The sequence below is a fragment of the Channa argus genome, chromosome 11 (assembly GCF_033026475.1).
Source record: "Channa argus isolate prfri chromosome 11, Channa argus male v1.0, whole genome shotgun sequence".
Classification (NCBI taxonomy): Eukaryota; Metazoa; Chordata; class Actinopteri; order Anabantiformes; family Channidae; genus Channa; species Channa argus.
In genome coordinates this window covers 3,145,013-3,168,477 of record NC_090207.1, presented here as the reverse complement: position 1 = coordinate 3,168,477, position 23,465 = coordinate 3,145,013, and the positions used below count along the sequence as shown (strand labels likewise).

General features: G+C 40.7%; 3 protein-coding genes and 2 pseudogenes across 6 annotated transcripts in view; 4 read left to right on the top strand and 1 right to left on the bottom strand.

Annotated features, from left to right (window-relative positions):
- Positions 1–1,229: 1,229 nt before the first annotated feature.
- The window catches only part of sh2d3cb (SH2 domain containing 3Cb), a 54,762-nt gene continuing 32,526 nt past the window's right edge, over positions 1,230–23,465 (bottom strand). For all 3 annotated transcript variants that reach the window (XM_067520953.1, XM_067520954.1, XM_067520955.1), the window contains 6 exons: positions 4,311–4,777; positions 3,992–4,107; positions 3,501–3,672; positions 2,343–2,454; positions 2,040–2,246; positions 1,230–1,959 (listed from right to left, as the gene is read on the bottom strand). In XM_067520953.1, coding sequence (XP_067377054.1) covers positions 1,790–1,959; positions 2,040–2,246; positions 2,343–2,454; positions 3,501–3,672; positions 3,992–4,107; positions 4,311–4,777 — 1,244 coding nt within the window. In that variant the 3' untranslated portion in view covers positions 1,230–1,789. The remainder of the gene's footprint in view (positions 1,960–2,039; positions 2,247–2,342; positions 2,455–3,500; positions 3,673–3,991; positions 4,108–4,310; positions 4,778–23,465) is intronic.
- LOC137136010 (UDP-glucuronosyltransferase 2A2 pseudogene) lies at positions 5,395–9,142 on the top strand (annotated as a pseudogene).
- LOC137136006 (UDP-glucuronosyltransferase 2B31-like) lies at positions 9,408–13,546 on the top strand. 2 transcript variants are annotated; one of them, XM_067520958.1, is made up of 2 exons: positions 9,408–9,556; positions 11,479–13,546. In XM_067520958.1, the coding sequence occupies exon 2, from the start codon at positions 11,493–11,495 to the stop codon at positions 13,068–13,070; it is 1,578 nt and encodes a 525-aa protein (XP_067377059.1). In that variant the 5' UTR covers positions 9,408–9,556; positions 11,479–11,492; the 3' UTR covers positions 13,071–13,546. The 2 variants fall into 2 exon arrangements, with proteins under 2 accessions (XP_067377059.1, XP_067377058.1); XM_067520957.1 differs by lacking the exon at positions 9,408–9,556 and adding an exon at positions 9,763–9,802.
- Positions 13,700–18,619, top strand: LOC137136009 (UDP-glucuronosyltransferase 2B31 pseudogene; annotated as a pseudogene).
- Positions 19,430–22,503, top strand: LOC137136007 (UDP-glucuronosyltransferase 2A2-like). Its single transcript, XM_067520959.1, has 2 exons — positions 19,430–20,472; positions 20,629–22,503. Exons 1-2 carry the CDS (start codon positions 20,178–20,180, stop codon positions 21,756–21,758), a joined length of 1,425 nt encoding a protein of 474 aa, XP_067377060.1. The 5' UTR covers positions 19,430–20,177; the 3' UTR covers positions 21,759–22,503.

The window sequence follows — 23,465 nt, the reverse complement described above, 5'->3', positions numbered from 1 at the left end:
AGCATAGAAAGACAAAATCATCACGCACACTGTTTAAGCAGAACAGGTCACAAGATATAAACAAATTAATTTGAAAAAATGTGTTGCACCTAACAAGCAAATCGTGTAATGTATGATATGGTTTAAAATTTAAACGTGAACAATAATCAGTAAGATTAAGGTCAAGGTAGGGGAGTAAAAAGTACTTTTAGTACTTATTTTCTCCTAATGCAGCAAAAGCATAATAATAATGAAAAATGTGTAAGTGTGTTAAAATTATACTTAAGTATAAAGCATTTAGTGGGTTTCTACCTGTGGAAATAGGGTACAGCAGGTTAAAGCATGATAAAATGCCATATTCACTGTACACTAGAGGGTGCTGCTGATGTGGTATTAGAGTTTTTGTGCTATACTTTATGTGTGGTCCCTTTCAGATATATGCATGATCCAGCAAGAAAATAAGCCAGTTTGTGACCTCGAGTTTCATTCCCAATTTTTTGTTGTTGTGTTTTTTTTCCAAAATGTGCAGCATGACAGAGAGGACTACGTTTCCCACAATGCACGGCGTGGGGCGTAATCTCTACATAAGGACTTAAGGTTTATTTTGAATGCTTAAGTGGATTCTGAAAAAAAGAGTATGAAGGCAGTTTTATGCAATAAACAGACTCAACACTAAGGGAAACATGTTTATTTTACCTTTCTGATAAATACTCTGCATTAATACCATGACAGGTCATGGACGTGATCTGTAGCTGTGCACACGTGAGGGTAGGCCAAGTTCATTAACTTCCCTCTTGTTTAAAACTGTGATAACGACAGATGTGATAATCCAAAGAACTTGAAGTAAGGTTAGACCCCAGTACCGATTACAGCACTTTTGATCTCATCCCAGATTACATTAAATATCTGCTAACACAAAATATAATAATGGAAAGATTAAAACATTTTTTAAAAATACAAAAACTGGGCAGGCAGATCTGCAATATTATTGTGTTACTGGTTTATACAATAAAGCACACAGCCCATAGAGGGGGGGAAGGTCCAGCCTTCACACATACAAATAAAAACATCTCTATGCATTAACTTGATCAGACGGAAGCACAGCTTCATCTTAATAACTACTGTCATGAAACAAGGTCTCAGGTCATTTGTGACAGAAATTTGTTTTTCTGCCAAACACAAAAACTATGAACCACAACAGTGACATATATTTACACCGATTTTTGTTCACTGCAGGATACGGGAATTCCTCTGGAAAGAAAACTAAACATTAAAATAAAGACTCAAGTGCTTACAAAAATTGGTATAAGAAAGTACAGGTATGTGTGTATGTGTGAAACAACACAAATTTACTCCAAACAACGAGCTGCGAGGCTTTGCCTTCTCCAGGCTCAGGGTACTTAACTCTTGCATACTTCCAGTGCTTCCACCATCCTGCATCCACTTTCACTCCGCCCTGAGTCAGATCAGTCTCCCGGCTTCAAAGATAAAATAAGAACAAACTTGAATCCCTACATTTGTTCTACCTATGTGTTTTTGACTGGAAATTGAATCCCAACAAGCTCCAAAGAGTCAGGTGAGAGGTTCGTTTCACTGTTCACATTTCAGTCTGGTACATTCTGGCACATCTGTCTGACAAAGACAGCACATTTTAGCTTTATTCTGTTTGTGTCTGTTTTCAGCCTTTTTGTGTCCTTTTGAAACCTCATCACGCTCTCTCCTCTAATTTACCCCAGTTGCCCAACAGAGTGTCCTATGAAGCACTGAGAGCAATGACCAGGAACATTTACAGAACAAACAGGTCCTGGGGTCAGTGCGTTCGGATAGGTGACTCCAGTTTGTTGGACAAGGCGGTCAGCACCTGGTCAAACTTGGCATGACGTAGAGTCTGCTTCTCCTCAGCCCCCCTGCTCCCCCACAGCAGCCTCATCTGGAAGTCTGTCTGGAAGATCTCCAGGACTTCAGCCTGCTCTTGGAAACCTGCAACATCAACAATCTTTTATATACTGTCCAACGGTTTATCTGGAGTTTTGAATTTGTCCTCCTCTGACCTCTCCTACCTTGCAGCTTGTTTTCAGCGTTGGAGCGGTAGATCCCCCCCAGTTGTGCAATAGTCCTCGCTGCCCCTAGGTGGAACATGACCACATCCACACCGACCTCCATCGTCTCCCACAGCTCTGTCCCTTCACCCACTGCCACACTCTTCTCCAACAGAGAGAGGAGGGGGAGGACATGGGGGAACGTTGTGTTGGACAGTGGACAGCTTTCTACGAGACATACGCCAACAGCTTTAGTGTTTTTTGTTTAAAGGAAGGTTTGGAATCAGTTTTTTTCATTGCATGAAACATGTGTTCTCTACCTACCTCTCCCTTCATTCAAGCTCTTCATAAATGGCCTCAGAGTTTTTTCGTATAGTATAGCACCTTCAGTGTGTCGCTGCCGTAACGCCATCCAGGTTTGCTCCAGACGGGCCACCTGACAAAAATCAAAAACTAAACATTAAAACCTGGCAGCAGTGGTTTTTAAGATGCTGGTGTGGTGATGGGGTTATCAGGGTGGCGTGGGCCCCGTCCTGGGACTCTGACTCTGACTCACCCTTGTGTCTGCCATAAAGAATATAACTTGTAGGCTTTTTAGTACAATTAATAGAGTATTAGACAGATCTACCAGGTACAGAGCAAGAGTCCCTGAATCTGAGCTGAGCTGCAAAGTAACTGTACTGCAAAACAAAGAGGTTTCAAAATGTCCACATAGATGCAAAGCACCTACAAAAAAAAAAAATACGTCAAGAAAAAGGTGCATAACAACCACAAAGACATGCAAAATGTCCATCCAATGTTTCACAGCTTATCTTTGATGAGATAAACATAATATGTATGTACATTGATATTGTACATTGAAGTTAAACAGGACCTTGAAAAGTATCAGGGCATTTGTATATTCCATCACTTGGTGACTCACAAGTTACACATACACTATGAGAAAGTGGGTGTTCAGTTTCTAGCCCAAGGACACTTAAGCATACAGACTCAAGGAACTGGGGATTGAATGACTGGCACTGCGGTTGAGGGACAATGTCCTAAGCCACAAATGCCACAGATTTAAGTTTTGTATATATTTTTGCTTTTTAATCACCAAAAAGGTTATGTATGTTATGCTTATCTAGTGATGTAATTAATTGTTTGAATACAAACCTTTGAATATGAACCTAGAAAAATGACACAAAACAGCCACTTGTTACTGTTCTACAGATACAGCGACTTTATAATGTCCAACAGCCCTGCGTGTTCACAGGTCAGGTCAAAGTCAAGTTGTCAGTTTGCAGAGTCATTGAGGCATTCATTGATATTTATGTGCAGTGGGGAAAGGGTTATACTGAGGTGGTTATGATAACCCTTATCTTGATTGCCTCCAAAGTAATGTCTTACTCTTCGTCCCCCGTCTTTCTCCCCATATATCATAGTAAAGGCCAAAATCGCCCAAACTGAAATGGCAGCATTATTCTGTGTTGGCTTGTGTACCTGTGGCAGCTCTAAGGCTCTCATCACAGCAGCGAAGCCGAACATGTTGCCCATTGTGCTCTTGAGCTCAGCAGCGATTTGGATGATTTTATGAAGCAGACTGGCCCGCTCCTCATTCGTCCCTGTGCAGCCCAGCACGTCCACGGCCAACATGGTGGCCATGGTTTGAAACCTGCAGGAACATGAACAGAAGGGAGAGATGCTAATTGACAATAACAATCAGACCTGAACAATGATGAGATTATATAAATTCCTTCAGGAGGTGAATTTTCTGAAATGGAGACATTGCGGTTGTTTGCCTCAGTGAATTAGTGACAAACGTTACCGATTAATGACATCAGCTGCAGATTTTAACTTCACGAGTAAACAAAGTGAAAAAGCTCAAATAAACCTTGTGTGCTCTCTATAAGCTCTGTAGCAGGACCAAACTATGGGTTGGAGAAGTTTCCTGCACAAGGGAGGATATGGAAAATTTCTGAATCTTCACTCACCTCTCCAGCAGGTCCAGTCTCAGCCGCTGGCCATGTGGCAACGTGAGAAGCTCCATCCCAGAGCTAACTCCCATCCTGCTCTGCACCTCCGGAGTCACCTCCAGGATTCTGGCCACCTTAAACAAACAAACAAACAAAAAAAAACACATGATTTTGGTCTACTTTTGCGCGTGTGTTTATGTTTAGTAGGTGAGGTGATCGACAAATCAGAACCGTGGAGGAGATGGCATACAATGAAAGAACCTAAGAAGTAAAATACTTTGTGAGTTTGATACTTTTAGCAGCCATTGTTAATAAAAATGGATTAAGGCAGCTGTACCATGCAGTCAGCCTTGGTGATGTGTTTGGCTGCCGTCCTGGGGTCGATCTCAGCCAGCAACTCCTTCACCCTACGCAGGATGCCCACCTCCAGAGGCTTGTTCTCCTTGGGCATCAGCAGCGACTGGTACCTGCTTGGTTTGAAAGACGAGACCGTCTCCACTACCGGCGAGAAGTACATGTTCCCATCCTCCACCATCAATGGATTGACACCCACTGACCACTCATCTGCCCGCAGCCTCTCCACATAGCTCTGAGGGGTGGGGTACAGTTCTGTGTAGCAGTTTCCATCCGTGTCATAGGAGGAGGGGTCGTGGTTTACATGAAGCTGGGGTCTGTCTTTATACTGTCTTTGGAGGGTGTGGTTTGGGGAGGGCAGGGGTCGGGGAGTATCTGAGCGCCTGGAGAGGGATGGGGATGGAGCGGCGCTGGCTGGCCGGCTACTGCAAGGGCTTTTCGACATTGGGGCTGGAGATAGAAGAGAAGGAAAAAAGACCATTCATGAGTGCATTTGTCAAAATCAACTACTCGTTAGTACTTATTAGTGGATTATTCCACAACTGGAGCTCTATTAGTATTTGGGGCACCAGGACCAGAATCCCTGTGCTCATAGTGATGAAAGAAAACATCACCCAGTGAACCAGTTTGGGTCAATAGAGTGTTTTAATAGTTTCTGAATAAAAGTGGAGGCACAGAGCCTTGGATACATACACTTGTCAGTAAGATACATTCATTGCTGGTTTTGGTCTTTTGATGAAAGTTGCAGTCTGAGAAATATTCAGTATTATGGTTCAGTGCTGAAAAGGTCCCAGGTCTGTCGATGCAAACAAAGGATCAAAATGCAGGGAAACTGGAAAAACGAGACAAACCAGTGGAGAGGGCAATCAAGTGGCGAGGAACAGGTGGGGCTAGAAAGTGCAGGTCCGGGGAAGTGATAGATTGCTATACAAAAGGTAGACGGAGATGTGTACGAGTGTGAGTCTAGCACAGAGTGTTTCTTAATGCTTACAGTAACGATGTACAATGTGTAATAAAGTTCAGGCCTGACTGTTCTTCTGGAGCACAGATTGTGGACAAGGGATCTCAAGAGTTCCGTGTCCTTTTGCTGTCCAATTTTGTGCTGCAGTCTCTGTAATAAAATGTTGTGATCACTGACGTCAAATGCAGCACTAAGATCTAACAGAGCAAGTATAGAAACTAGTGCGTCATCTGAAGCCAAGAGAAGATCGTTGGTGACTTTTAGCAGTACTGTTTCTGTACTATGATGAACTCTGAGTCCTTATGTAACCAACCTGCTGCAGCTGCAAAACCTCACATGCTCTGAACTTTACCCTTTTTACCTAAGCATCTACCAACGCCCTTCGCGCCGCTCTCAGTGCCAGAGCTGGACAACAGCCAGTCAGCCGTGTCCTGGAAGAAGGCTGCACAAACAACAATCAAGCTCCTGTTTGAATGACAAACTGATTGAGACGCTCTCGGTAAGTGTGCTTATAAATATAGACTAGTGATGGAGTATTAAAAGCTAAAGAGTGGAAATGGTGGTAGTGTATTTATATAAATCCAGTGTTTTACTACAGTCCTTGTTCTTGTTGGATTACGCTGATATTTATTTGCAGGAAGTGGACACTGAAAAAGTACTTGCAGATGATTACTATCACATTAAAGTCTCAGAGCTGATGTTTCCTGAAGTTTCCTTTTGACAAACTCAACAAGAAGATTGTTCCGCTGAACAGTTTTCAGTATGAATGCACTAAGCCACATGACTGCAAACTCCGCTTATTCAGGGTTCATCTTCAAGTGTGATGAGAAAAATAAAGTGTACAGGTTTGGATATTTAACCTTACATGAAACATAATGACATACTAATCAAAATCAAAGTGTTCTGCTCAATTAAAGATTCCTTCACTGAATTAGCTTCTTTTGGTTCTAGTTTTGGGTCGTACATGTAAATAAGTGCCATTAAACCTTTCTTTGACTTCCCTATATTAAAATCTCTCTCTACCTGTATCTGGAAAAACTCCTCCAGATGACATCACTTGGAGAAACCATCAGTTCAGATTACATTACCTCACCCCTCAAACTATACCTGCTTTTCTAGAGCTACTTCATATGACATCTTCTGAACCCCTAATAATAAAAACTTCTCCGGGTGATGTCATTTACAACCTAAACTAATTCCATAGACAGTAAGTTGAAAACTGGTGAAGTCACCATTTACACTAAGAAATAGTAATATGTATCAGATCAGATAGGAGCTTTTCTGTGTGTGACAATAAGTCTTGGTTATTACAACTGGTCATTAAAAAACTGATGTTAAAACAACCAAACCTACATGGGACTGGTAGAATGTATTACTACACTGCAGATGGCAATTAAAAGCTAACTAGAAATTTGTCTGAAACACGTGACTCTGAAAATATTGTGGCATAACATTACGTTTATAACAGTTTGAAACGAGCACTTATAGCATTTTTGACTCAAAGATGAGCATGCTATAAACTAATGTTCACGTCATGTGTGAAGTTTGTGAAGCGTGTTGCGAGGATCCCGCTGTGAAATGTTTCGACAATTTGTGTCTTGACTCTCTGTCGTTCTGAAAAATAGTGCCACGGTTGGCACAGTAGACGAGTGCTGCTTAGCATATCTCCATGAAATTTAAACAATGTTTTAGCCAAATGAAACCAAAGGTATAACAAATAACCCACTGTAACCACCGCAGCAGTGGTACAAACCTTGGACATCGCAAGACGTAACCTAACTTATTATTTGGCATAAACAAAAACACACTTCCAAGGAGGCTATTTCATAAGTTGATGCATGCTCTTGAATTTAGGAACTGTACCACCTCATACATCTAGATCTAACATCCTTGTGTGTGTGTGTTGTCGAAATCTTTTTCAGAAATGTACCAGCTGACCGTAGTGACACTGGCGGTGCTGCTCTGCTCTTTAACCTTGGTGAATGGAGGGAAAGTCTTGGTGTTCCCTTTGGATGGAAGCCACTGGGTCAACATGAAAGTCATCATTGAGGAGCTTCATGCCAGAGGCCATGAAATCACAGTTTTGCGACCATTAGACAGCTGGTACATTACAGCAGATTCCCCACACTACAAGTCCATTACTATCAATTACCCTGTGGGTATTGATGAGGAAGGCTTTGGGGCATTTGTGAGCTTTATGATTGACATGCAGAGGGAAGGTGCTTCACTTTGGACACGTATACTTACAGAGTACCAATTGATGGTACAGTCCTATGAGTGGCATAACCAAATGCTTCAGTTGGTTGAGGGGATGTTTGAGAATACCACACTGATGCAAAGCTTCCATGACGCCAAATATGATTTACTTCTGACGGACCCTGCAATTGGTGGAGGGGTGCTTCTGGGGCACCGTTTGGGTCTTCCATTGGTCTTCAATGTGAGGTGGACTATTCAAGGTGAGGGCCATCTGGCAATTGCACCTTCACCACTGTCATATATCCCAATCCCAGGAACAAAGCTAACTGACAAGATGACCTTCCTCCAACGGATTCAAAACCTCCTTTACTACTTCTTTGCATGTTTCCAAATTTGGTATGCCGTGGAACCAACTTATAAACCTTTTGTCCATCGTTACTTCGGCAGTGACGTGCATTACATGGAGCTCTTTCAAGCAGCAGACATCTGGCTGATGAGGAACGACTTTACCTTGGAGTTCCCACGACCCACAATGCCAAACGTCATCTACATGTCAGGATTTCAGTGCAAACCCTCCAGACCTCTGTCTAAAGAACTAGAGGACTTTGTCCAGAGCTCTGGTGAACATGGCCTCATTGTTATGACATTGGGAACCCTGGTGGGAAAACTCCCTGAGGACGTTGCTGAGGACATTGCTGCTGCCTTTGCCCAGCTTCCTCAGAAGGTGATCTGGAGGCACACAGGTAAAAGACCATCCACCCTCGGCAACAACACCTTACTCTTAGATTGGCTGCCACAAAACGATCTCCTGGGTCACCCCAAGACCAGAGTGTTTGTGGCCCACGGAGGCACCAATGGAATTCAGGAGGCCGTCTACCACGGTGTCCCCCTGGTCGGCCTGCCTCTTATGTTTGACCAGCATGACAACTTCTTTAGGATGGAAGCACGAGGTGTGGCCAAAGTCCTGGACATTGGAACTGTGAACAAAGACAACTTCCTGGAGGCACTGAAGGAGGTCCTCTATGAGCCGAGCTACAGAGAGAAGATGAAGACGCTTTCCAACCTGCACAGAGATCAGCCCATGAAACCAATGGACCGCGCCATGTTCTGGATCGAGTTTGTGATGAGGCACAAAGGAGCACCGCACCTAAGGACAGAGTCTTACAGGATGTCCATGATCCAGTACTATTCGATTGATGTGGTGGGATTTTTGCTGGCAGTTACTCTGCTAATATTTACGGTTTTTAGTTTTGCAGTAAAAATTTTGTGGCGGAAGGTGTTTTCTAGAGGCAAAGTCAAGAAAGAATGATGAGCTGCAAGAGTGTAATAATATGTCATGTGTTGTACTGTAGTTTCTGAATTTAAATTTCTCGTAAAGAAGCAGTAGTTTTTAAACTGTTGTCATAAGTCCAACAGATGCCACTGGTAATTGACTTCAATTTCTACAGTGTGTTCGGTGTTTTAGGCTTTTTTTGTTGTTGTTGTATGATTTATGATTTACTTTGTCATGTATTTGCTGTAATGTTTAAAGCAAATTCAATCATTTTTGTCATTTTGATTTCTCTGCTGTTTTTAGTAATTTCATTGTTAATTCAGTTTTTCTTTCCTCCTAAAATAATGGCATGTTGGACCAAGATTCAGTAAATAAATCAGAAAAGTGTTTACAATCTCTGGTTACTGCAATACTGTTTAATGAAGCAGGTTTTAGATCATAAAGGTAAGAATGAATGATGTTATAGTTATTGCAGCTATTCGAACTCAAGTGTTTGGCAAAAGGATGCGAACAGAAAATGGGATTTAAAAAATTATATAACAATAAAATAATGTAACACGTTCTCATATAAAGTAGCATTTTCTTCAAGAGGTACAGATGAGTCTTTCTAACCACCTTCTGCTGCTATAAACCTCACTTGCTCTGTACTTTGGCCCTGTTAGTGCAATGACTGCAAACATCGTCTAAAGTGCTCTGACTCCAAAAGTAACAGTCAGTGATCTGATTGCTGGGAGGCAAGTTGGATGCACCATCATCAAGCTTGTGTAGAAACAACTGTCTGCTGGCAGAGAAGCTCTCAGTAAGTGTTTGCATTTTTCAAAAATCCAGACTTGTGAAACTTTTAGAAACTAAATAATGAGATAATGAGAATTATAATTATGAATAATGAGAATTATAGCTAGTGCGAACCATTAAGTTTTAATGGTTCGCACTAGTTGATCTTGTATTGAAACTGAATGATAAAAATATTACCAGGAAGTTTATGTGCAACATTGGAGGATTCAGTGCAGCCCTTGCAGAATGTGCTCACTGTCTCAACGTCTTGGTGAGTAAATTTCCAATTTCCAGATGTCTTGTATCGAGGATTTTAACAAATGAAAATCTGGGCAACCTGATAGTGAACTTTGCTCATTAACAAGTATATTCCTTCTAAAGCTCGGCGTATTAACTCTATATCATACGTGACTGTGGCGACTAGGGTGACTGTGGTGCAGGAAGGTAGAGCGGTTATCCACCAATCTCGCTGTTGTTGGTTCAATGCCAAGCTCCTCCGGTCACGTGTCGAAGTGTCCTTAACAAAGACACTGAACTTAGTTGCTCCCGGTGAACGTTGGCCAGCGCTGTGTGATTGGGTGAATAAGAAGCAGTGTAAAATGCTTTGAGTGCCAATAGTTAGAAAAGCGCTATATAAGTGCAGAGCATTTAGCGTATTTTATTGAGAACATCCAAGTGTTCCGATTTCAATACGAACTCACAACAACAGGATATTCTATGCAATTTTAGCAAGAACACTGGAATGATCTTCAAAGCAGATACCCGTCAGTTCAGAAAATTGCCTAATGGGTCTGGTTGGCACAAATGTAGGAACACTGCAAAGGTCAGGCAGTGCCAGGACATGTATTTTATTAGACAAACAGAGCGTTCGTGTGTATTTAATGTGGATGCTCTTGACAATTAATGCAAAAAGTTATTAACCGCATTCACTTTGAATAAGGAATGAGCTCACATCATTATTACTTAAGTTGTCTTTAGGGAACATGACACACAAAAACTGTGTTGAACATTTTGAAAAGCTAAAAGTGAACGTTTCTGACACAAACGCGAAGAACAGACTTTTACTTCAAACTTGGCTTTAGTAAATACAAAATGTTCGTGTTACTAAAACACCGTCAGAGTTTAACCTCCGTCATCACAGAACATTGTGAACAGTACATACGTACAATGCTGTGTAACCTAAGAAAGGGGCTGTCTACCACACACACAAAGGACTTTGCTAAACCTCTTGGGATTGGGAGGCAGGAATTTCTCCCCCTGTGTATTTAGCTTTTCAATATACTGTTACCGAGCTTTAGCTGTGGGAGTTATGCAAGATCTGGAGCAGTCTTGCTTCAGTTCACTGAAAAAAAGTACAATGAAAATCCTTTGCTGGACATCAGTTGTGGAAAATGTTGCTGTCTGTTCTTGAGTCTGGCCTGCAAACAAGCGACCATACTTTTCTCACTTTGTCATTTTCACTATACCACCATGCTTAATTAGTCAAGCTCACATTGATTCTTTTAGCAAATTTTCTCCTATCCCAACATTTTCCAGGTGTGTTTTGCGCTCAAAGAGTATTTAACATTTTTGGGATTTTTGTTTCTTTTCCACAATACGGTTGTATGCAGTACAAAACAGTTTATCCCTAATTTTGTGCAAGACAGCATGAAAGTGCCTCGCATGGTCATTAGCAGCAACGTGTACAGAGATCTAACCGCCCCTCAAAGTTTCCTGAGTCTGCCGCATATTAATAGTGGCTCCCTGGTGCCTGCAACTTGAATAAAATATATTTATGATACAATATTTCTTCTATTCTTATCATATATTAGCACATTTCATTTCACTTTTAGTTTAAGAAGCTCGTGATGAGTTCAGTCCAAAAATTGGTTCATGCATAGTCTTGATCTCAAAAACTGCACTGCCTCATAAAATACACACATCTAAAATTCCCATGTCTTTTCCCAGAATCTCTTTCAGAGATGTACCATCTGATCTTGGTGACATTGGCAGTGCTGCTCGGCTCTTCTCACTTGGCAACTGGGGGGAAAGTCTTGGTGTTTCCTGCAGATGGAAGCCACTGGGTCAACATGAAAGTCATTGTTGAAGAGCTTCACTCCAGAGGCCATGAAGTCACAGTGTTGCGAGCATTAGACAGCTGGTACCTCAAAGAAGATTCCCCTTACTACAAGTCCATCACTATAAATTCGAGCAGCTTTGATAGGGAAAGCTATGCCTCATTTGTGAACAAAACGCTACATCTGAGCCGGAACGGTGCTTCATTTTGGACCAGTGTGTCTATGGCCTATGAAAAGACTGTTCAGTTATTTGAGATACATAAGAACCAACTTCAGATGATTGGAGAGATGTTTGAAAATACCAAACTGATTCAAAGCCTCCGCGATGAAAAATATGATTTAATGCTGACAGAGCCTTCAATCTGTGGAGGGGTTTTTCTGGGTCACCGTTTGGGTCTTCCACTGGTCTTCAATGTGAGGTGGACTATTCAGGGTGAGGCCCATAGGGCAATTGCACCTTCCCCACTCTCTTATGTCCCAGTCCGTGGTTCACAACTTACTGATAGTATGACTTTCACCCAGCGAGTCAAGAACGTCCTTTTCTATTGCTTCATTTATTTCCAGATTTGGTATGTCACAGACTTAAACTATAAACCTTTCGTCCATCGTTACTTCGGCAGTGACGTGCATTACATGGAGCTCTTTCAAGCAGCAGACATCTGGCTGATGAGGAACGACTTTACCTTGGAGTTCCCACGACCCACAATGCCAAACATCATCTACATGTCAGGATTTCAGTGCAAACCCTCCAAACCTCTGTCTAAAGAGCTAGAGGACTTTGTCCAGAGCTCTGGTGAACATGGCGTTATCGTTATGACACTAGGAACCCTGGTGGGAAAACTCCCTGAGGACATCACTGAGAACATTGCTGCTGCCTTCGCCCAGCTTCCTCAGAAGGTGATCTGGAGGCACACAGGCAAAAGACCATCCACCCTCGGCAACAACACCTTACTCTTAGAATGGCTGCCACAAAACGATCTCCTGGGTCACCCCAAGACCAGAGTGTTTGTGGCCCACGGAGGCACCAATGGAATTCAGGAGGCCGTCTACCACGGTGTCCCCCTGGTCGGCCTGCCCCTCGTGTATGACCAGCATGACAACTTCTTCAGGATGCAAGTGCGAGGTGTGGCCAAAGTCCTGAACATTGGAACTGTGAACAAAGACAACTTCCTGGAGGCACTGAAGGAGGTCCTCTATGAGCCGAGCTACAGGGAGAAGATGAAGACGCTTTCCAACCTGCACAGAGATCAGCCCATGAAACCGCTGGACCGCGCCATGTTCTGGATCGAGTTTGTCATGAGGCACAAAGGAGCACCGCACCTAAGGACAGAGTCTTATAAGATGTCCACCATCCAGTACCACTCGATTGATGTGATGGCCTTTCTGCTGGCAGTTATTTCGCTAATACTTATCGTTTTTATTTCTGCAGTAAAGTTCTTGTGCCAGAAGTTGTCTTGTAGAAGGAAAGTCAAGAAGGAATGAGGAATAAGCTGCAACAATGTAATGATAAAATTGAACTGTATTTTCTGTATTTCCATTTCTCATAAAGTAGCGCTATCATTAGTAAAGTTTCATGACTCAAACAGATAAGAGATTAATTTAACTTGCCTCTAGCTGAATTCTTCCAAACACCTTTCAATGTCAAAGAGTCCTGTTCCTTTGATTCATCTGATTATTAGCCGATAATCTCTGAAAGTTTTGTGCATTTTTTGAATTAGACCTTAGTAATTAGTATTCTGAATGTTCTGAATTATATTTTTTAACACTAGGGTTTTAAATGTTTTTACTAAACTGCTATACAGTCCTCTTTAAACATATTGCAGTAGGAAGACAAATTATATTAAATACTAATCAGAGTCATAAGTAAAGATCAGTGAGCCTCTTTCAGAAGCCACAATATAGTACAAGTCTACAGTTTCATTTTTGTCTTACGGTCAATAAAACGTCCTAAAACCGTTTGAGGATCACGTCTGAACTTTTCTGAAAATTCCAGCCTGGCTTTCTGATTCAGATGACGCGGGTGGTGCATCTTCTGCTCATGACGGTTTCTTTAAGTGGTGTATTGTAATAGCTTCACCTGCTCTGTGGAGGCTGTTGCTGATGCCACTGACTGTTGTTTTAATTTTTTTCCTTTACAGCCCTCACATGTTGCTGTCATCAGCTGTTGTTTTCCTTTTTACTTTCTACTTTTTAAATTCCAAATTGTTATTGTGCCTATGTGCAATGGCTCTGCTTGATTTTCCCTTTTTTCTCAGATTCAACATGACTTGCATTTCTCCTATAAACACCTGTCTGGTCTTTATACTGATTTGTACTTTTTTAACACCACAGCTATATTTAGAGCCATCTCGTGTTTACATTACATAAGTGTTTATTAGTTATAGTCTTAGTGTTACTGTCATCTACTGTTTTCAAATGAACATTATCGTACATCTCTTTCCTGCACTATGTCACAATACCTTGATTTAAATTTTTTTTAAATATCAAAATAAAGCCCTGATGGATTCAGTAACAAAACTAAATTGTAAATACATCTGCAAACTCTGGTCAGTGCATTATACACTTATTGGAACAAGTTTTCCATTGGAGAAACTCATAACTATACCACAACTTAGGAGTTAAACACACTTTTACTGCAGCTTGTAAAACTAAATCTTTGAAGTGTTTTCTTAAAGTCCAAGAGCAGGATCTGTAATTTAAAATGATGACCTGCAGATGGTTTACCTGCAGCTACTGATCAGTTTTATGTCAGTGCATCTATAGTTCAATTATTGGTCACCATGTGAGCTTCTCTCTAATTCACCTCTTCTTTGTGTAACTGACCTACTTCTGCTGTAACACTCACTTACTCTGAACTTTAGTCCCATATCTCCAACGACTGCCAACACCCTCAAAACTGCTCTCAAAGCTGCACAATAGTCAGTGAGTTCTCTGCTGGGAGGCTGGCTGGACGCACAAGCATTAAGCTCCTGTGGAACTGGGAAACTGCTGACTGAGACGGTCTGTGTAAGTCTTTAAGCTAAAAATAGATTTCAGCATGTTAACGCATAACTGATGTTTGATCGCAGTTGTTATTTTCATGTTAAGACTCGTGAGGTTTATGTGCATGAACACAAAATAATTGCTTGATTGCTTCTAAAAGGTCTCACAGAGCATGTTTTGGAATTTCAGAATTTCCAGGTTTTTTACTGACAAGATTAATATGCACAAGAATGACGTACTATTAAAGATTAAGAGAAATATGTTAAAGCTCCTTCACATTTTGCCTTTGTACATACACATAGTTGCTGTTTTGACCTTTATAACACGTACAGTCTATAAAGACAATGCTGTGCAAGTTGAGAAAGGGAGCATCTACCACTACAAAAAGCCTCTCCCAAATCCTCAAAGTATTTAGGGGCAGGAATTCCCACATTGTAAATACTCGCTTATATAGCGCTTTTATCCAAAGCACTTTACAATGATTACATTGTTTTTCACTAATAAGCTAAAAGCTATGGGGCTTTCAGAAATATGGGAGTTATGCAAGATCAGAAGAAGTGTTTCAGAAAGGAAGAAAGAAGGAGGAAATCCTTTGCTTTAAGCATGTTTGCTTTGGCCGCACTGGACTGAAAACAATGAACTGACCGTTTACGGCTTCAAAGGATCATATATCAGCGCTGCAAAATGCTGCAGTGTAGAGTTCACTTTTATGTTCATCTGTTTGTTCAGTTAACGCATTCTCCTAAATTCCAGAACTTTACAATCACATACAGAAGGACAGATCTAACATCCTTATTTCTTGTCAGAACCTCTTTCAGACATGTACCTAGTGACCTTGGAGATGTTGGCAGTGCTGCTCTGCTCTTCACACTTGGTGAATGGAGGGAAAGTCTTGGTGTTCCCTCTAGATGGAAGCCACTGGGTCAACATGAAAGTCATTGTTGAAGAGCTTCACTCCAGAGGCCATGAAGTCACAGTGCTGCGGCCCTCAGACAGCTGGTTCATCAAACCAGACTCACCTCACTACAAGTCCATCACTATAAATTCTTCTGGTGGCTTTGATGAGGAAGGATTTGGGTCATTTGTGACCAAAATGCTGAACATTCAGAGGAAAGGTGCTTCACTTTGGACTCGTCTCTCTATAGAATATGAGCTGACAATAAACTTCTATAAACTGCATGAGAAACAGCTTGAGATGGTTGAGGAGATGTTTGAGAATACCAAACTGATGCAGAGCCTCCATGATGCTAAATATGATTTACTTCTGACAGACCCTGGGATTGGTGGAGGGGTGCTTGTGGGTCACCGTTTGGGTCTTCCACTTGTCTTCAATGTGAGGTGGACTATTCAGGGTGAGGGTCATCAGGCAATTGCACCTTCCCCACTCTCTTATGTCCCAATACCAGCTTCAAAATTTACAGACAAGATGACCTTCACCCAGCGGGTCAAAAACGTCCTTTTCTATTTATTAACTTGTTTCCAGATTTGGTATGTCACAGACTTAACCTATAAACCTTTCGTCCATCGTTACTTCGGCAGTGATGTGCATTACATGGAGCTCTTTCAAGCAGCAGACATCTGGCTGATGAGGAACGACTTTACCTTTGAGTTCCCACGACCCACAATGCCAAACATCATCTACATGTCAGGATTTCAGTGCAAACCCTCCAAACCTCTGTCTAAAGAACTAGAGGACTTTGTCCAGAGCTCTGGTGAACATGGGGTCATTGTTATGACATTGGGAACCCTGGTGGGAAAACTCCCTGAAGACGTCGCTGAGGACATTGCTGCTGCCTTCGCCCAGCTTCCTCAGAAGGTGATCTGGAGGCACACAGGTAAAAGACCATCCACCCTTGGCAACAACACCTTACTCTTAGATTGGCTGCCACAAAACGATCTCCTGGGTCACCCCAAGACCAGAGTGTTTGTGGCCCACGGAGGCACCAATGGAATTCAGGAGGCCGTCTACCACGGTGTCCCCCTGGTCGGCCTGCCTCTTATGTTTGACCAGCATGACAACTTCTTTAGGATGGAAGCACGAGGTGTGGCCAAAGTCCTGGACATTGGAACTGTGAACAAAGACAACTTCCTGGAGTCACTGAAGGAGGTCCTCTATGAGCCGAGCTACAGGGAGAAGATGAAGACGCTTTCCAACCTGCACAGAGATCAGCCCATGAAACCGCTGGACCGCGCCATGTTCTGGATCGAGTTTGTCATGAGGCACAAAGGAGCACCGCACCTAAGGACAGAGTCTTATAAGATGTCCACCATCCAGTACCACTCGATTGATGTGATGGCCTTTCTGCTGGCAGTTATTTCGCTAATACTTATCGTTTTTATTTCTGCAGTAAAGTTCTTGTGCCAGAAGTTGTTTTGTAGAAGGAAAGTCAAGAAGGAATGAGGAATAAGCTGCAACAATGTAATGATAAAATTGTACTGTATTTTCTGTATTTCCATTTCTCATAAAGTAGCGCTATCATTAGTAAAGTTTCATGACTCAAACAGATAAGAGATTAATTTAACTTGCCTCTAGCTGAATTCTTCCAAAACCTTTCAATGTCAAAGAGTCCTGTTCCTTTGATTCTTCTGATTATTAGCCGATAATCTCTGAAAGTTTTGTGCATTCTTTAAATTAGACCTTAGTAATTACTATTCTGAATGTTTTGAATGATATTTTTTAACACTAGAGTTTAAATATTTTTATTAAACTGCTATACAGTCCTCTTTAAACATATTGCAGTAGCAAGACAAATTATACTAAATACTGATCAGACTCATCAGTAAAGATCAATGAGCCTGCTCCAGAAGCCACAATGTAGTACAAGTCATGGCAATTTGTCCACTGTGCTGGCTGCCCAGATGACTTTGTATGGTTTGGATATGAAGCGAGATACTTTCTTCCACCTCACTTTGGCTTTTCTAGAGTTTCATCTTGGTCTTACGGTCCATAAAACGTTGTCCTAAACCGTTTGAGGATCACGTCTGAACTTTTCTGGAAATTCCAGCCTGGCTTTCTGATTCAGCTGATGTGGGTGGTGCATCTTTTTGGGGGTTTTTTGCCTTTACAGCCATCACATGTTGCTGTCATCCGCTGTGGTTTTCCTTTACTTTCTACTTTTTTAATTTTAATTCATTCTAATTCTATACATTGTTTTCGAGTGTAGTGTTGTTACAAATGTATTTTTACTCAAGTTTCTAAATATTGTTATTCAGGGATTTATTATCTTATATTTGCACTTATTTATCCCTGTTTTATTTGATTCAGTGCTGCATAGTATATTTTGCTGACATATGGAGAATAGAACTGGATCCATGCATAAATAAAAAAAGAAAGTAGACCATGATAAAATCTTCCCCTGTGGCACCTTGTTTCTATGTTTAAAAAAACTAATGATTTTTTTTTAGAAAAGACAAATGTAATAAATATGCACTTTCTGTTTTTACTGTTAAACCCAAACCTGCTGCCTTTAAATCACAGCTACTATGAAGACATCAATCATTAACTTTAGCTGAACATTCATATCTCTACAGGCCAAGGTAGTATTCTGCCATACTACTGTTCACATGTGCTGTTCTCATGTTCAACAAAAAAAAAAGTGACATGTAGTATTCTAATAAATATCGTAAGTCATCAAGTTTCATCAAAAATGTAAAAATCTAATAATCATATTTAGAGTTAGCAGGGCTGTAAAAGTGTTTGAGTGTGTTTAAAGCTGCAGCAGACGACCTAAAACGTTCAAGATCTAGTCCCTTGAGTGTTTAACTTGAGTCCTCCGAATCCTGTAACTATGTGTCAACAAGTCTCAACACATCTGGAATGTTTTTGTAAGAGTCAAAAAATGAGACAAGGAAGAGAAAAAAAAAAACCCTCTGCTGCACAGTTGGACTGTTCAGGGTTTTACTGTCCACATTTTCAGTCGCTTTGTATCGATGTGGGAGACTTTCCCTCATGTTTCACCCACTTCTTCACTTTAACCTAAGATGTATTTTTACATAACAAATTTTAACAAGTTGTTGTTGTTTTTTTATAAATTTAGTTTTTCATTGTTCATGGATGACACTCTTTAAAACATTCTTTTGTATATGTCATTAATTAGTCTTGTTAAAAAAGTAAACAGGGTTATTTGGTTTGTGTTTGCATGACACAAACACACTGTTTGGCTGCACACTGTGATGACCGTCACTAAAAACCAAAATGACAAAAAAAAATGACAGACAATATTCTGTGTGATGCTAAAACTATCGTAGTCTTAGCCAGTTTGCTCCATTGTGGTGTTTGTTTATTAGTTAAAGTCTTATTGTTACTGTCATCTACTGTTTTCAAATGAACATTATCGTACATCTCTTTCCTGCACTATGTCACAATACCTTGATTTAAATTTTTTTTAAATATCAAAATAAAGCCCTGATGGATTCAGTAACAAAACTAAATTGTAAATACATCTGCAAACTCTGGTCAGTGCATTATACACTTATTGGAACAAGTTTTCCATTGGAGAAACTCATAACTATACCACAACTTAGGAGTTAAACACACTTTTACTGCAGCTTGTAAAACTAAATCTTTGAAGTGTTTTCTTAAAGTCCAAGAGCAGGATCTGTAATTTAAAATGATGACCTGCAGATGGTTTACCTGCAGCTACTGATCAGTTTTATGTCAGTGCATCTATAGTTCAATTATTGGTCACCATGTGAGCTTCTCTCTAATTCACCTCTTCTTTGTGTAACTGACCTACTTCTGCTGTAACACTCACTTACTCTGAACTTTAGTCCCATATCTCCAACGACTGCCAACACCCTCAAAACTGCTCTCAAAGCTGCACAATAGTCAGTGAGTTCTCTGCTGGGAGGGTGGCTAGACAAACAAGCATTAAGCTCCTGTGGAACTGGGAAACTGCTGACTGAGACGGTCTGTGTAAATCTTTAAGCTAAATTAAATTTCAGCATGTTAACGCATAACTGATGTTTGAGTGCAGTTGTTATTTTCATGTTAAGACTTGTGAGGTTTATGTGCATGAACACAAAATAATTGCTTGATTGCTTCTAAAAGGTCTCACAGAGCATGTTTTGGAATTTCAGAATTTCCAGGTTTCTTACTGACAAGCTTAATATGCACGACAAGAATGACGTACTATTAAAGATCAAGAGAAATATGTTAAAGCTCCTTCACATTTTGCCTTTGTACATACACATAGTTGCTGTTTTGACCTTTATAACACGTACAGTCTATAAAGACAATGCTGTGCAAGTTGAGAAAGGGAGCATCTACCACTACAAAAAGCCTCTCCCAAATCCTAAAAGTATTTAGGGGCAGGAATTCCCACATTGTGTTTTTCACTAATAAGGTTTACCTTATTAGCCTTTAGGCTATGGGGCTTTCGGATATGTGGAAATTACACAAGATCAGGAGAAATGTGCCAGAAAGGAAGAAAGAAGGAGAGGAAATCCTTTGCTTTGAGCATGTTTGCTTTGGGTGCATGGGACTGAAATCAATGAACTGACCCTGACCGTCTGTTCAGTTAACGCATTCTCCTAAATTCCAGAACTTTACAATCACATACAGGACAGATCTAACATCCTTATTTCTTGTCAGAACCTCTTTCAGACATGTACCTAGTGACCTTGGAGATGTTGGCAGTGCTGCTCTGCTCTTCACACTTGGTGAATGGAGGGAAAGTCTTGGTGTTCCCTCTAGATGGAAGCCACTGGGTCAACATGAAAGTCATTGTTGAAGAGCTTCACTCCAGAGGCCATGAAGTCACAGTGCTGCGGCCCTCAGACAGCTGGTTCATCAAACCAGACTCACCTCACTACAAGTCCATCACTATAAAATCTTCTGCTGGCTTTGATGAGGAAGGATTTGGGTCATTTGTGACCAAAATGCTGAACATTCAGAGGAAAGGTGCTTCACTTTGGACTCGTCTCTCTACAGAATATGAACTGACAACACACTTCTATAAAATGTATAAAAAACAGCTTGAGATGGTTGAGGAGATGTTTGAGAATACCAAACTGATGCAGAGCCTCCATGACACTAAATATGATTTACTTCTGACAGACCCTGGGATTGGTGGAGGGGTGCTTGTGGGTCACCGTTTGGGTCTTCCACTTGTCTTCAATGTGAGGTGGACTATTCAAGGTGAGGGTCATCAGGCAATTGCACCTTCCCCACTCTCTTATGTCCCAGTCCATGGTTCACAACTTACTGATAGTATGACCTTCACCCAGCGGGTCAAAAACGTCCTTTTCTATTTCTTCACTTGTTTCCAGATTTGGTATATCTCAGACTCAACCTATAAACCTTTTGTCCATCGTTACTTCGGCAGTGATGTGCATTACATGGAGCTCTTTCAAGCAGCAGACATCTGGCTGATGAGGAACGACTTTACCTTTGAGTTCCCACGACCCACAATGCCAAACGTCGTCTACATGTCAGGATTTCAGTGCAAACCCTCCAAACCTCTGTCTAAAGAACTAGAGGACTTTGTCCAGAGCTCTGGTGAACATGGTGTCATTGTTATGACATTGGGGACCCTGGTGGGAGAACTCCCTGAGGACGTCGCTGAGGACATTGCTGCTGCCTTCGCCCAGCTTCCTCAGAAGGTGATCTGGAGGCACACAGGCAAAAGACCATCCACCCTTGGCAACAACACCTTACTCTTAGAATGGTTGCCACAAAACGATCTCCTGGGTCACCCCAAGACCAGAGTGTTTGTGGCCCACGGAGGCACCAATGGAATTCAGGAGGCCGTCTACCACGGTGTCCCCCTGGTCGGCCTACCTCTTATGTTTGACCAGCATGACAACTTCTTTAGGATGGAAGTGCGAGGTGTGGCCAAAGTCCTGGACATTGGAACTGTGAACAAAGACAACTTCCTGCAGGCACTGAAGGAGGTCCTCTATGAGCCGAGCTACAGGGAGAAGATGAAGACGCTTTCCAACCTGCACAGAGATCAGCCCATGAAACCCCTGGACCGTGCCATGTTCTGGATCGAATTTGTCATGAGGCACAAAGGAGCACCGCACCTAAGGACAGAGTCTTATAAGATGTCCACCATCCAGTACCACTCGATTGATGTGATGGCCTTTCTGCTGGCAGTTATTTCACTAATACTTATCGTTTTTATTTCTGCAGTAAAGTTTTTGTGGCAGAAGGTGTTTTTTAAAAGCAAAGTCAAGAAGGAATGATGAATAAGCTGTAACATGGTTTCAGTATTGTTATATGGTCAGGAATTACATTTTTTGTTATGAAACAGTAGATCTTCTATTCTGTTCTTTGTCTAAAAACTAAAGCCTAAAAACATCACGACTTATATAACAACAAATCTCAGTAACGATTTCTTGATAACGTAATTACACAAGGTAGGAATTGCTGCCTCTCAACCTGATCCTCATTCTAGCTAATCTCAAATATTTGTCTTTATATGTGATTAATTATCCTCATTAAAAAAGTCAAAAGGGTTATTTGCTTTGTTACATTGTTCATTTAATGTTCATTAAGGTGGTTTTTAAAAGCAAAGTCAAGAAGGAATGAGGAATAAGCTGTAACATGGTTTCAGTATCGTTATATGGTCAGGAATTACATTTTTTGTTATGAAACAGTAGATCTTCTATTCTGTTCTTAACTAATTTTTTGAATAATAGTGGATTATAGTTTCTCATGGCATAATGTAACATCTCAGCTTTATTGAAACATATTTGTTTCTATAATGTACATGAACTGTGTGTTTAAAAAACATTACACATTGTGATGACCTTCAACTCGCACCACACTAAAATCACTTGTCACTACTGACTATTAATCATAATTATTAATGCTGTGTAAATGTAGATGTGGTGTAAAAATTATACATTTTGTATGTACTTTAAAGAAAAGGATTTCAAGGATAAGGAGAGTTTCTTAAAATAAAACTTGGACCCAAACATAAAAAAATGGCTCACATTTGATGAGAATAGAAGAAATATCAGATCATCATATACTATATACAAGTTGCAGGCATCGGTGAGCCAGTAAAACTATGCAGAAGACAACAGAATCCTCTGGGAGAGGTTGGATGTCTGAAGAAGTTACTACTAATGACCATGACATGACAAAGTGACAGATGTGTGTTTGTCTGTTCACATGCCAAACCGTGTCGTGCACTGACAACACCGAACAAGCTTTTCTCTCACTGAAACAACTTAATGTTTAATGAATTATATTTTTAAAAAAAGTTACTATTGCAATTTTCACTTACTCCCACAATTTTGTCTGGATAAATCCTAAAAACATCACGACTTACATAACAACAAATCTCAGTAACGATTTCTTGATAACGTAATTACACAAGGTAGGAATTGCTGCCTCTTAACCTGATCCTCATTCTAGCTAATCTCAAATATTTGTCTTTATATGTGATTAATTATCCTCATTAAAAAAGTCAAAAGGGTTATTTGCTTCGTTACATTGTTCATTTATTAAATACAGACTCAGTGTTACTGTCATCCATTTTTTTCAAATGAAATATTATTGTACATTTCTTTATTCGATTATGTCACAACACCTTGGTTTTAATATTTCCTTGCTTTTTCTGAATCACAATGATTTAGTACAAATAAATATCAAAATAAAGCCCTATTGGCTTCAGTAATAAATTGAAATAGGAAATGCATCTGCACACTCTAGTCGGTGGAATATTAATTTTTATTTAATTTTATTACTGCAGCTTGTAAGAATAAATATCTACAATGTTTCTTTAAAGGACAAGAGCAAAATATGTAACGGAAAAGATGAATCAAAGCAATATTAATTTCTGCCACCTTTTGCCTTTTTCTTTTACCTGCAGCTACCTATCAGTTTTCATCTCAGTGCATCTAAAGTTCAAGCTCTGTGTTTACAATTTGAGCCTTTATATA

Coding starts and splice junctions, on each gene's coding strand:
- LOC137136006 (XM_067520957.1), top strand. CDS start 9,778: ATGTGCTCACTGTCTCAACGTCTTG. Junction 9,803..11,478: donor CTCACTGTCTCAACGTCTTG/GTGAGTAAATTT, acceptor GTCTTTTCCCAG/AATCTCTTTCAGAGATGTAC.
- LOC137136007 (XM_067520959.1), top strand. CDS start 20,178: ATGTACCTAGTGACCTTGGAGATGTTGGCAGTGCTGCTCTGCTCTTCA. Junction 20,473..20,628: donor GCTGAACATTCAGAGGAAAG/GTGCTTCACTTT, acceptor TACTTCTGACAG/ACCCTGGGATTGGTGGAGGG.